Source organism: Desmodus rotundus, chromosome 8 (genome assembly GCF_022682495.2).
Source record: "Desmodus rotundus isolate HL8 chromosome 8, HLdesRot8A.1, whole genome shotgun sequence".
Lineage (NCBI taxonomy): Eukaryota > Metazoa > Chordata > Mammalia > Chiroptera > Phyllostomidae > Desmodus > Desmodus rotundus.
In genome coordinates, this window is record NC_071394.1 from 37,978,636 (window position 1) to 37,991,733 (window position 13,098).

At 44.8% G+C, this 13,098-nt stretch overlaps 2 protein-coding genes across 7 annotated transcripts in view; both read right to left on the bottom strand.

The window, feature by feature from the left end:
- ADHFE1 (alcohol dehydrogenase iron containing 1) overlaps positions 1-9,940 on the bottom strand; it is a 32,430-nt gene extending 22,490 nt beyond the window's left edge. For 2 of the 6 annotated variants that reach the window (XM_071222251.1, XM_024572332.3), the window contains exons 1-5: positions 9,862-9,939; positions 3,472-3,509; positions 1,743-1,789; positions 427-480; positions 86-240 (exon numbers count right to left, since the gene is read on the bottom strand). In XM_071222251.1, the coding sequence (XP_071078352.1) occupies positions 86-240; positions 427-480; positions 1,743-1,789; positions 3,472-3,509; positions 9,862-9,920 (353 nt within the window). In that variant the 5' untranslated portion in view covers positions 9,921-9,939. The other 4 variants (XM_045181695.2, XM_045181696.2, XM_071222250.1 and 1 more) reach the window with 4 other exon arrangements.
- Positions 9,941-11,438: 1,498 nt separating this feature from the next.
- Positions 11,439-13,064, bottom strand: RRS1 (ribosome biogenesis regulator 1 homolog). The gene has a single exon (XM_024572238.4). It carries the CDS (start codon positions 12,957-12,959, stop codon positions 11,862-11,864), a length of 1,098 nt encoding a protein of 365 aa, XP_024428006.1. The 5' UTR covers positions 12,960-13,064; the 3' UTR covers positions 11,439-11,861.
- Positions 13,065-13,098: the final 34 nt, after the last annotated feature.

Sequence of the window (13,098 nt, forward strand, 5' to 3'; positions counted from 1 at the left end):
GTCAGTAAGTAATCAAGCTTCAAGGAACAGTGATACGTGTGGGCTTCCACTTAAAGTAAGAAAACAACAACAATAAAAAAAGTACCTTCTATCGGTTGGTTCCACCCTCACATTGTCATAAACCTTAAAGTTTATACCATTCTTCACTAGGGAATCCATAACTATTTGTACAGGAGGGAGCTGGGAGAGGTTCTTGTCTGTCATCATACAAACGTTTTTAGCACCCATGTTTTGTAGGTCCTACAATAACAAAAATAATTTATAAGTTAGGTCTGATTACACTAGAAATGTAATAGACACTTCTGGCCAACTTAACATTAAACTTTTTTTTTTTTTTAAAACAAAGGACTCAATTTTTGTCCACTTGCACTTGTTTTAAAAGATATGTAACCTCTACAGTAGACTCCAGAAATCTTAAATACTTGCCATTCCCACTTCCTTTGTAACTCCTACTCCATATCTAATGTTTGAAACGGCCATCTGAAAAGAAAAAAAAGATTTTGGTGATGGCTGTATGAGAGATTAACCACTTCATTTCTAAAAGCCTAAAATATTTCCTCATTGCCTAGAGAATGAAGCGTATGTTCCGTAGCACTGCCTTCTCGTTCCCTCTGTCTGGCCTCAGACTCGCCATACTTCTTTAAGCAAGCCTGGGCTCTAGCCACACTGAAATGACTTATCTTTTTCCAGGTACATCAACACAATTCTTTCCTCAGCTTGAAATGCCTGCCTTTCCTTGTCTCCACAACTAAGTTGCCTCTCAAATTTCTTATTTTTCAGTTTAAATGTTGTTAATTCCTCACATATTTTCACCTTTTCATTCACTCATCCAAGCATTCATCTATCCAACTACCCTTGCGTGCACACGTGCATCCATCCATCCAATCGTCCACCTGTTTTTCCACCCACCCCATGCTACTGAGTGCCTGCTATGCTCCAGGTACTGTGCCAGGCTCTGGTTGTACAACTATGAACAGGAGAAACAGTCTCATAAAGTTTACAGCTAAGAGCTTTTATACTGATGGATGAGTAGTCACTATTGGCCAAAAGACGTGTTTCATTTGATCCACAGTATGTTTAGATTTCTTCTTTATTGAATTAGCTCATAACTCTTAAAATTGGGATAAAAATATCCAGTGTGACTGTCCAGTCTCTCTGGAATAACTGTGAAGCACGGGCCTGCATTGCTGGGTGGCCGCGATCCCGTGCGGCTGAGGGGAGGCCAGCCTTCAGACGGTCAGCACTGCCCTCACCCAGCCTGTTGGTGGGCTGGCTGACTGTCGGCCCCGGTGACATTTAATTTGTAAGTCCTGAACTAGGAGAAGACATGGGTCTAAACAACTAATTATGTAAGTACAGTGTGATAAAGATTCATGGGAATGAGTTGTTTCTTTATTCTTGTGTCAAAAGATTACTTGGACCTCTTTGGGGATTGTTATACTTACAAAACTAAAGAAGATTTACCATACAACATATATAAACTGGAAAGTTTGTAGAACTGGGAATTTGTCCTATTTTAATGGCTGTACACACGATGGTATTCTAGTCATTACTCATGTTATCAGAAGGTTTATAGTCCATTACCCTAACAAGCTATTTTGCTAAATAGGGCCTGATCAAATATTGAGATTAAAGGACACCAATTAATAGCAGACTTCAAATGAGATAGTAATGCATAAGCAAAATACTCTAGTTGTATTTTTTAGATCATTCATAAAAGAAAGAATGGCTGACAAATTTACCTCAAAGGCATAATCTGTTGTTTTTCCAGAAGGTGAAAGCCCAGGAGCTAGAAATGTAAAACTTAGTATCAGAGTAGATCTCAAAAACAAAGCAAAATATCGTTATTTGATAGTAAATTAGTATTCTAGCAGTGAGCATAAGCATCTTCCTTGGAGCCTTACCTAAAATGTATTTTTCAGGTTTCATTGTTACATATCAAATTAAAATTAAAACCTGTATTTCAAGGGAATGTAATGCTAACTTGATCTGATTGTGTGAAAATAAAGTTACATAAAATACCTTCCCCATTGAAATTAAAGTATACTTTTGAAAACATAATGTGTAAAAAAGTCTTTTAGAAAAATATATCTTCTAGGCTCTAGAGTTGGGCTATTGTTAGAGAACAATTATTAGTAGATTCATTAATTAGAATCTTGCTCACACTTCTTATAGCAACTGTGATCATTTGTTTCAATTAATATTTTTTCCATGGAGGTTACTTAGCACAGTAAGATATTTCTATTTTTCAAGCTTATAAATATAAAAATTTTAGTTTTCTTTGTCAAATCTAATTTAAAAATTTTATAAATTGATACTTCTTTGCAACATTTGTAGGTAGGGCAAAAATTATTTCCTGCCATGTTGGAACAACAAGAGGGCCCCACGAAATGTCCTTGTTTTTATCTACTTACTTTTAAATCATTCCTGGTTAGACTAATCTATTGCTCTTGTGACTAAAGTTTAGGAAATGACATAAAATGGATCCTATTAAACTTTGAAGTTAACTTTCTCTAAATTACTGATTTTATTCACCCAAATAGGAAATTCCTGATTCTTTGTTGAAATCCAGTAAGAGCTGGAGAAAATCAGCTGAAGACAAAGTTCTGCACAGTTTCATGAGGACCTGAAGGCCTTCTGTTTGGTAGATGGCCATTAATGAATGGGAGGTCCCTTGGCTTGTCCTGAAGTGTGAGTCACTCCACCAGCCGGCAAAGCACTCAGTTTTTCGATCTCTGTTCCACTCCCAGTGGCCTCTCTGGGGGTTTCTGCTTAGGGTCCTTTTGGCCAGTCCCCTTACTTTTCATTCCTCTCCTTGCCTTGCTGTTTATATTTGACCTTTCCTTCCAAGAGGTGAAATCAGTGTTTGTGCCAGTAATTCATGTGACATTCTGACGACTCGCTGAAGCTACAAATGAGCTTCCTGCTGGTCTGTGGACAATGGAGTGGGTAAGGATTAAGACGTTTGTGAGAAATGAAAACTTGTCATTATTTTTAATTATTAAGAAATAGAATGTTATTTTATTTTATTTTTAATAGAATATTATTTTAAAAATTAATGCACAAATTTTTTCATTCTAGGAACCACTTTGCTCTTCAGCGTCTTTCTTTTTGAGTTGTATTAGAACCGTCAAAAGATTTCATCTTTATTGTTTGATGACTCAGACAATCTCAAGAGTCTCTCCATGGCATCATTTTTAGCTTTGCAAATAATTCTATTAAAAACAGAAAACATTATAAATAGCATTAAAAATATATTAGAGCCAAACACACAATCAGCAGCGTACAGTCAGCTAACTTTGTGTAGTTAGAACTACATATTACCAATTTCAAGTGAAAAGGCAACCATTTTCATCCACCTCCTTCTCACATCCCTTGATTTGTTTGCTTTCCCCTTTGCCCAAATGCACTGGAGTGCCAAATGTGGAAAGGGAAATTGTGGCCAGTTTAAAACACAAAATGTATTATTACCTTGGGAGTAAGTATGAGAATGAGTTGGGCACTGGCATCTAGGGAGAAGGGGGGGAAAGGAAAAATTGTAAAGTGAAACTAGAAAATCCAAAGATAAGAAGACAAAGTAACTTGCTCTGCAGTCTTAAGATGCTAACAAAATAGTAGTTATTGGCAAACATCAAACATAGAAAAAAAATCCGAAATTACCATGGACAGATTCCCCGTGCTTGTCTACTTCCGCTTGAATTGTGCTCACACCTGCTCCTCTACCCTTACCTTCCGTATCCCTTCCCTGTCCCGGTGGCATCCTTGTTCGTGGACAGTCCCCTTCTCTGGCTTCCTTTTGTCCTGCTCATTATGTTTGAGTGTTGAGAAAGGGTTTTGTTTATATTTATTGCCCAGAGGACTTTGTCATAGTGGTGTTCCTATAGATACGTGAGTGTATAACCTTCCCCATTCAAATTTGTAATGAAAACATCTGAATGGGAAGGAGAAAGAAAGAAAAGGGTTGAATTCAGTGGTAGTCAAGATCTCAAAAACTGAAAGTCAAAACCACGGGGGAAGCCAGTGTGAGCGCTACCGTGAGTCACCGCTGCCATCTCGTGGGCGAAGTTGAGTACGACAGGTGCCTTGGGTTTCCCAGGAGCATCCCAGCTGGTCTGATCCAGCTGCAGGCTCCCGCACGAGAAATGAAAGTAGGCAAGGCCTAGGTGTTCTCTCCTTCACAGGTGGGTTTATTGCCCTCCAAGGACAAGAAAAGAGGTGCAAAAGGAAGAAAAAAAATCACACGCAAAGCTTTCCAATGCCACTCACCTCCCTTCTCTTTTTATTCTATGTTTTTCAGGCTCTGAGGCTATCTCAATTCATTATTTCTACTCCTTATTTGTGCTTTGAATCCCATCCCCTTTTCCCTTATCAGGACCTCCACCTGTCCTGTATTTACTAGTTCTCCCCCTTACTTGATCCTTGTCCTATCATGTTTAAGAGTTTCATGCTTAGAACTCTCAGCCTCATGTCCCTTCCGGCTTGCTCATTCTCTGGTTCTGCACTACTGACCTACATCTGCTGGCCCCATCTCCTTGCCTCCCATCCATTCATTGGCCCCCTAAAATCAGCTGCTGTCTTCACAAGTCTCAGTTTTCCTACTGTATCCTCATTCCTCATACCTCCTCCCAGCACCTTGCTCTCATAGCACCGGACACTGTGGGCCACCCCTCCCGGGGTGGCTGAAATGCTCTTGGCTTCTAGGACTCCCTGCTCACCTGCAATTATTCTCCTTGTGGCTTCTTTTCCACTCTGCCCACTGCTTAAATGTTGGCTGCTGTCCTGGGCTCACCCCTCACCCTTTGCAACCAACCATGCATCAAGGCCCCCAATATTTCTCTACCCAAATCCATCCACTACTCTGGGGCCCTCTGCCACTCTCTGGTTCCAGTGTCTTCTCTCATCTGGCTTACTGTGAAGTTCCTAACATGCTTCTCTTCAGTCCACCTTTGCCACACTGTGGCCAGGGGTATGTTTCCAATGATGTCACTCCCTTGTTTAAAAGTACTTTGATGGTTCCTCATGGCTCTTAGGATAAAGTTCAGATGAGGCCCTGCTAACCTCTCCAGCCTGGCTCCTCATCACCCTCCATCTCTGGGGCTGAGCTCTTGGAAAATAAACTTGGTTCTTTTCTTTTGATCAACCACGCATGCTCTTGCCTCCAGAACTTTGTCCTTGTTGTTTCCTCTGCCTGGAACTTACTTACCACCCTCTTCTGGGTAACTAGTGTTCTTTTCTGTTGCAGTTCTGATGTCAGTTCACCTGGGCAGTCTTCCCTAAGGCCTGGGGGCCACGGTAGACACCCTTTGTCTGTGATCCCTGTACTTCCCTTCCCATTAAAACTGTTACCACACTTTGTTGTTGGTGCCCTTTTCCTGTTTCCATTTGCCTCGAGAATGTAAATTTTGTGATAACAAGGCAAGAGCTAACATTTTTCACAACTTTATCTGCAGTGGCTAGCATAGTGCCAGGCACACAGTAAGCCCTTTATACTGATTGAATGAAGACATTTTAAATCCCCTGACCTCTCTTTTCCTGGTATGCAAAGACACAGAACCTGACCTGGGGAAGGGAGAATAGACTGGGAGCTCCCCTACCTTCTTAGAATGGCCTGAAGCCACTGATGAGCTTCTTGGCTCCCAAGAGAAGCAGAGGAAACCCCAGTTAGAGGAAGCCCCTCACCCACCCAGCTCCTGGGTCTGGCCCAACCATCTGGCTTCCTTCCTTGCATCACTAATAAACTGGCCATGCTTTAGCAAATGCCTGCCCCTCACTGTGCACTACATCTCAGCCCCACTCAAGGGCATTACTAGTTGTTCCTCCTTCTCTCTCCTCTTCATCAAAATTTCCCTCCCAGTAGATCTTTTCCCATATTGTATTAGAAAGCAAACAGCTTTCAGCAGCTGTGAAACAGGAAATACCAGCTGGGTAGAGGACCTCAGGTCTCCTTGTCCTCCTAGCCCTTCATCCTCCCCCAAAGGCCCTCAGTAAAATGGTGTTATCTCCCCACCCCCCCCAAAGCAAACAATAACCTTCTCTTGTTCCTCTTCCCTCTCCTGATGCTGCCCCCACCTCTCTCCTTGCCTTCAGCTGACTATACTTTCTCTCTCCAATTTCTCTTCTCCTATTATCTCTGGAACTTCTTCCAATTGGCCTTTGCCCTACGATTCCACTAACAAGGTCACTAAAACCCTCACCTTGCTAATAGGAGTCTCACTTCTCAGTTCAGTTCTCACCTTACCTGACCTGTCAACAGCATCATCTTGTCCTTGTCTTGTTCTCTTGTCTTGACCTTCTCCCTGGAAACACTTTCTTCCCTTGGCTTCCTGGTCACCACACTCTGGTTTTCTCCCTCCCACATCGGCTGCTTGCTCCTTGACCAATTGCTTTTCATGCTCTTGAGTCTGAATGCTGGAGGGTCCTAGGGTGCAGCCCATAGATGCTTCTCTTTCCACACTCACTCCCTGAGTGACCTTACCTGGTCTCATGGCCTTGAATACCTTCTCTGCTGATGACTTCCACATTTATCTTCTAGTTTAGACCTCTCACCTGAATTCCAGATTCAACTGCACTTGAATATTTATTAGGCATCTCAGTTTCCCTGCCTAAGACTCAGCTCCTGGTGTTCCCTCAAAGCCTCCTCCCCACCCCAGCTTAATGGCAACTTCATTTTTCCAGTTGTTCAGGTAAAAAATATTGGGGTCATCCTTGGCCACCCACCTGGCCCCCAATGTCTCTGATCTTGTCTCCCCCTCATGCACTTTCCTCTAGACACCATGTTCTGAAAACACACCAGGTATGCTCCACCTCCGGGCACCTTCCCAGAGACCCACACAGTTCACTCCCTCCCTCCATTGGTCTTTCTGCAACAGTTAATTCTCAGTGAGTGTTGTCAGCTGAGCCCCCGAAGATATCCCAGGTCCTAATCCTTGGAATCTGTTCCTTTATAAAGCACGTCTGCTGGTGTGGTTAAATTAAGGATTATGAGATGGAGAGGTTATCCTGGATTATCTGGCTGGGCCCTAAATGTAATCACAAGCATCCTTATAAGGGAGTCAGAGGGAGATTTGACACAGCAGGCCATGTGACTATTGAAACAAGATTCTACACTGCTGGCTGTGAAGCTGGAGAAAGGGGCCACAAGCAGAGGAATTTAAGGAGCACAGCTCTAGAAGCTAGATAGAGCAAGACTCTATCTTGCTCTTGGGGTTCTCCCCTAGAGCCTCTGAAGGGAGTGTGGCCTTCATTTTGGCCCAGTAAAACTGATTTTAGACTTCCCAAACTTCAGAACTGCAAGAGAATAAATGTGTTGTTTTCAGCCACTGCATTCACAATAATCTGTGACAGCAGTAAGATGAAATAGTGAGGTCTTCTCTGACCATCTTTTCTAAAATTGCATCCCCTTCTCTAACATCCAATTTCCCTTCACTTTATCTTGTTCATCAACATCTAATTTACTCTAAACTTACTAGTTTATTGTCTGCTCCACCTGCCCCAAGCACACAATTAAATGCCAGGGATGTTGGGCTATTTTGTCCCCCGTGTACCCCAGGGGATGAGAACACTGTAAATCTGCAGTTATTGAGATGTCTTTCCCTCCTGGGCTTTCTCCCATGTCTTTGGCCAGGACTCCTGGTCCTCTAATGCTGGTTCCTTTTCCTCCATTCAAAAGTGCAAATTATTTGCAAATCCAGATAGCTAAGGAGGCCAGCAGGTAATATAAATAAAGGGCCAGAGCACATCAGAGCAGCTGCTGTGTGGAGAGAGTAGAGGGCTGTGCTGGGTCTCTCAGGAAGCTGGAGTGTTCCCCTGTCCAAAGGGGGTGGCGACCGTCTCAGCCCCTGCAGACTTCCCCCAGATGTGGGCCCCATCATGTCATTTCCCAGTTTTCCAAGGTTTTTTATTTGAAATCTCCCACTTCTAAATGCTTACCTTAGTAAAAATGTGTAGAACAAGTAAAGCACCATTTTACTACTCGGGCTTTAACAGTGCTGCTCCCCAGGACTTCACTCTCAGCCCTTTTCTTCCAAGCTTACAGTTTGCCAAGGCCTTTGCTGCCACAGTCACATGTGTTCTCACCTTGCTCCTGAACTCCAGAACAATATATTCAATTCCCAGCTGGGGGTCTTCATCTGGATATACCTGAGTCATGTCCAACTCAAAATGCCCAGGACTTAAGTCATCATCTTCCTCCTAAACTGAACTCTCTCATAGTCTTGATTTTGGCAAAAGTCCCCACTGTTTACCTGACGCCCCAGCCAGAAACCTCAATTTCTCCTTGTCTCACTAAAAACAGACAACATCCTGCTGATTCTAACCAACTCCTCAATATTTCTCATATCTACCTCTTGTACCGGCTGCCTCTCCTTGGCGTCTGAAGCCGTCCCCTTCGAGCCGGAGCACTCTACAACTACCTGTAGAATTTCTTCTCCACTCTCCAGTGCCACCAGAAAGCTCTAACCTAATTCTAATTATGCCGCATGCCTTTCTCATGCAACCATTCTAAAAACATATCTACATGACACTTCCAGGGCATAGGAATGGTGTTGCCTGGTGAAAAGGTCTACGATGACACAGGTTGAGAAGGGAGAGTTTAAATACAACTGACCATTTGCTCCCCTTGCATGACTTCTCAGAGCCCTTCGCATACATCCTGACTCTCCAAGAGAGCTACGCTGCAGTGAGCAGTTTCCCAAGTCTAGCTGGCCATGGAGTTCTTTCATCACGGGGCATTTCAAGGTATTTGTGTTTCACAGTGAGAATTATTGCTTCCACAATTTTCTATTGTCCACACGACACAATTCAAACTCCTTAGATGAGAACAAGAACTGTGAAACCAGAATATATGAGTTCATATTATGGCAGTGCCATTTGCTTAGCTGTGTGACACCGGACAAATTCTTTTTCTCCATGCCTTTATTTCTTTGCCTGTAACATGAGGATATAATACAGTATTGCAGAGGGTTTTTGTAAGGATTACTGTTACTATTAACAGCATGTGTAAAGTGTGTAGGACAGTGCCTGGCACATGGTAAGTGCCCAGTAAGTTCTATTTTCTATTCATGGTCTTTCACCATCTGTCTTCTCCTATGAAGGGGCTGGAGGATGCAGACTTTCTACTTCTCTGGCCTCTGGTGCTTCTCTTCCTTTGGCCTGAAATTTCTCTCTAGTGCCCCCTAGCCCCTTATTTTTCTCCACCTGTTTGTTTGAATTTGTCCAGGCCCAGTATCGATCGTACCAGCACATCCAACAAGTATTTTATCAGGCGGCTGCTTATGTACCTTGCATTTTTTTCTTAACAGAGGAGTCGTCACACACGTCATAAGATCTTAACGCGCTGCACACGCCAGGGAGTGACCCTTCGGGTGACTTCTCAGCTCCATCTTTCTCTTCTCCACCCTCTGTCCGCTGCATTCAGCCTAGACCCGTTTTACAAACCCTAACCCCGCAATCCCGTATCCTACTAGACTTTACAGTGCTCCAGTGTCTTTTATCTCCGTATCCCCAGCTCCTAGAATAGTTTTTGGCACGTAATGTGCACCCAGTATAAATGCATTGATTGGATACACGAATTTGTCTCGGTCACTGTGCCAAGTCATGCGCTGACACGATGTGGGACCAGGCACTGTCCTCTCTGTGCCTGTTTCCTTAACTGTATAGAGAACGGGGTAAAAGCCGTGCTGATTGCATGGCACACTGTGATAAGGCTGTCTCGCCCAGCGTAAAGCGGCAGCCCCTTCCCCAAATTAATGAAAGTAACCAGAGGAAGAATGCGTGGGGCCCAGGAGCATCATGCCCAGAGGGGCTGCGTGATCACGATGGCACCCTGGGGTCCCCTGCCCGCCCACCGGGCCCCGCACTCACGCTGCGTGCTGCAGTTGCCTCAGCAAGTGCGCGACCCGGGAGCGGGAGGCAGCGGCCATGACTGCGTGGTTGACTCCCCGTGGCCCCACCCCCCCCACCCCCCACACCAGCCAATTCCTGCAGCGCCCTCCTCCTCCCGCCCACTGGGCCCGCCCACCAGCCTCCGTGGGTCAGCCCCCAGCGTCAACCTTCGGGGCTCAGGACCACTTTCCCACCAGTCCAAACCTCAACCGCCTCAGCGGCTGTCTCCCCATCCATCTTAGAAATTGGTGTAAAAGAAACTGCTCGGTAGGGTCTTGGATACTTAAGTCCCTCTACTTGAAACCCTCTGATTCACATGAGGGGAACGGGAAAAGCAAGATCCTCCTTTTCCCACTAATTTTTTAAAAATGCTATTCTGACTTCTTAAAGTACTTTCAGGAAAAATTAAGACACTAAACTGTTAAAACAAACAAGAAACCTGCAAATAGCCCGAGGGCCCCTTTTTAAGGGTCTGCGTTGTGTTCAACTGCTAAATCATGCAAGTGTAAGTGCAAACATACCCAAAGAAAACAGCAACATGACCACTCCCCTCCACCACCACCTCGTTGAGATTTTAAAAGTTAAATGTTAAATGATCTGTGAATGGCTTGGCTTTTGATGAAGTTGTTCAGGATTCCATTAAATGGTTTCATGAGCACTTAAAACTTTCCATGATTAGGCTATATTCTCTGAGAGGGCACAGCAGCCCCAAGTTCATCCATGTCCAAGTGGAAAAGCTGATCAATGATCACCTTGGCAAAGTTCAACTTTAACTTAGAAAGTATCCTACGTAATGATAGAGCATGTATCTTAAATATCCTGTAAGAAATCAGTTTTCTTTCATAGCAATTTCCAAAAGTAACCTAATGAAAATGAGAACAGTGAAAAGAATGAATTCCCCATTTTAATTTCCTATCAATTGTCAGATCAAACTGCAGAGTAAAGTGACTCTCAGCTCTGTAACAGCAGCACCCCCCCCACCCCCCCTCCCCGATTCTAGATCTACTATGAATCTTTTTCAGGAGATACTTAGTTTTACAAGGATAAGTTAGTGAGATCAAATAGGAAAGAGACCCAGAATAGCTATAAACATTTTACCACCTAAACAAACCAGCTCAGGTCAATTTGACAAAATAATCAAAAGATAATAAGATAATGTTCCAATTAAGAAACGTGCAGGTTTTCTGTCTCCCCAAAGCAGACCCTACTTGAGACTAAATAAATTGGGAACATAAATGTTGAAAGATTTGAGTATTTTCTGGATTAAGGACGATTATTACCATTATTTAAGTAGGCTCAAATTTATCTTTTATAGCAAATCAATGTTTTCAGTGTTCAAAAGCAGGAAATCTTTTTTCAGAAACACCAGTTATACTACACCTTCTATATTATAACTGATACTGAAAGAAGTATGATTTTTTTACAGTGGTGTTGCTGAAATAACATTTAGCTGCTTTGTGTTTTTTACAAAGTAAATGAAAATTATCTGCACCAGATATTCAGGTCACTGGGTTTACTTAAAATTTCTAACAATAGCCAAAGAGTTAAAAGCAGTATTAGTTACGGACACACTTTTATTAAATAACTTCACAATTACTTTTAAGGCCAGTTCTGAAAATGTGATCTTTGTGCCCCCTCTTTGATAAACACACAAGCTTGTTATAAAAATAATGCCTAACAATTCTCCCTCACACCACATCCAAAGTTAAAAAAAAAAAAGGCTGTTTTGACCAAATTCTTTCCCTAATTCTTATGTCCTCAAATACATCCTTTAAATTTCCAGCCAAAGGCCTGGTTGTTAGAAAAAAAACATTAATCTGTGAAGTCCAATATTTACATACTTCTTGAGGGGAGGGCATTCCCATCCCTACAACCTCAAGTTCAATGAAGTCAGCGGCCTTCTTTATCTCCCTACAGGACTTGGACCTCAACATTTAGAATAGTTCTTAGTTTACAGGCAGGCGGTTGGAGGGTGAACTTTACTTCCTCCTCTTTCCTCCTTGGCGTTGCCCTCCTTTCCTCTTGCTACCCCAGCCAGGCGGCCCGGAATTCATCTTGCCTCCCAAGCCTCCTTTACTCTTCCCCCCCTGGCTGGGTGGACCCCCTTTCCTCTTGCCTCCAGGACCCTGACGGCCCCCCTTTCTCTTGCCCTTTTGGCTCATTTTCCTCCTCTTGGCAGCCTCTTCCTGGTCCTCCTCCCTCATCTGCTTATTGGCGGCCCTTGTCACGTCCAGCTGAGGCTTTTTGCTGTTCATGACTCGCAGCATCTCCAACTGGCTCTTTTTCTCCGCTGCAAAGTCCCCAAACAGGGGCTGAAACTTTCTTTTCTTGCCGGAGCCCCGGGGTGCCTTCTCCTTGGGCAGACGCTCCTGGAAGCGCCCCACAGAAGCCGTGGAGACCTTGGCCACTTGCAAGGCGCGGCCCAGCTCCTCCTTACTCTGGTGTCCCGTTGGGTGCATGCCGGCCGAGCTAGGCAGCTGCACCTTGTGCGCGCGGGCTAAGTTACGCAGCCGGTTCAGCTCGTTCTTGGCCACCCGTTCCTTTTTAGCCTGAATCCGCTTGGCGAACTGGTCCTCCAAGGGGTCGGCATTGCCCGGCACTTCGATCAGCCACTCTTTGGTATCGTCGCGGGCGCGCTGGTATCCCCAGCGGCGCCGCCACTGGCCGCTCACCTCGTCCCACACCAAATTGGTCTTCTTCTTGGGACGGATGCCCTTAAGGCGCGCGAACTGCTGCCAGCGTGTCAGTGGCCGCGGCCGGGGAACTGGCTTCTCGCGCGGCAGGCGAGTGGTGGGTTCCGGCAGCTGCGCCACCACCGCCTCCTCCACGCGCTCCGTCGGCAGCTGCCACAGCTGGTTGATGAGCAGCTGCGTGTTGTCCCGCGCCAAAGCCCTCAGCTCGGCCTCCGGTGTGGGTCCTCCGCGCCGCAGGCCCGTGGGGGGGTTCCGGTCCGAGGCCAGCAGGTTACCCAGGTCGAACTCCAGTTCCAGCTCCTTGTGCACCGTGATGCGCTGCAGCTTCTCGGCTTCGTCCTGCTCCGCCTTTGCCAGCAGCTCCTCCACGCTCTGGCCGTCCATAGCTCCGGCTCGGCTCACAAACCCCGGGAAGACAGTTTAAATTACTTCCCCGCCAGTACCGGCTCAAGCCTGGGAAACACAACCACGTGCGAGCGATCACAAGCGCGTCCCGGAAAAGTAAGCTTCACTTCCGGAGCAA

What these genes read in the sequence shown, in the direction of transcription:
- RRS1 (XM_024572238.4), bottom strand. Translation starts at nt 12,959, where the DNA reads ATGGACGGCCAGAGCGTGGAGGAGCTGCTGGCAAAGGCGGAGCAGGAC.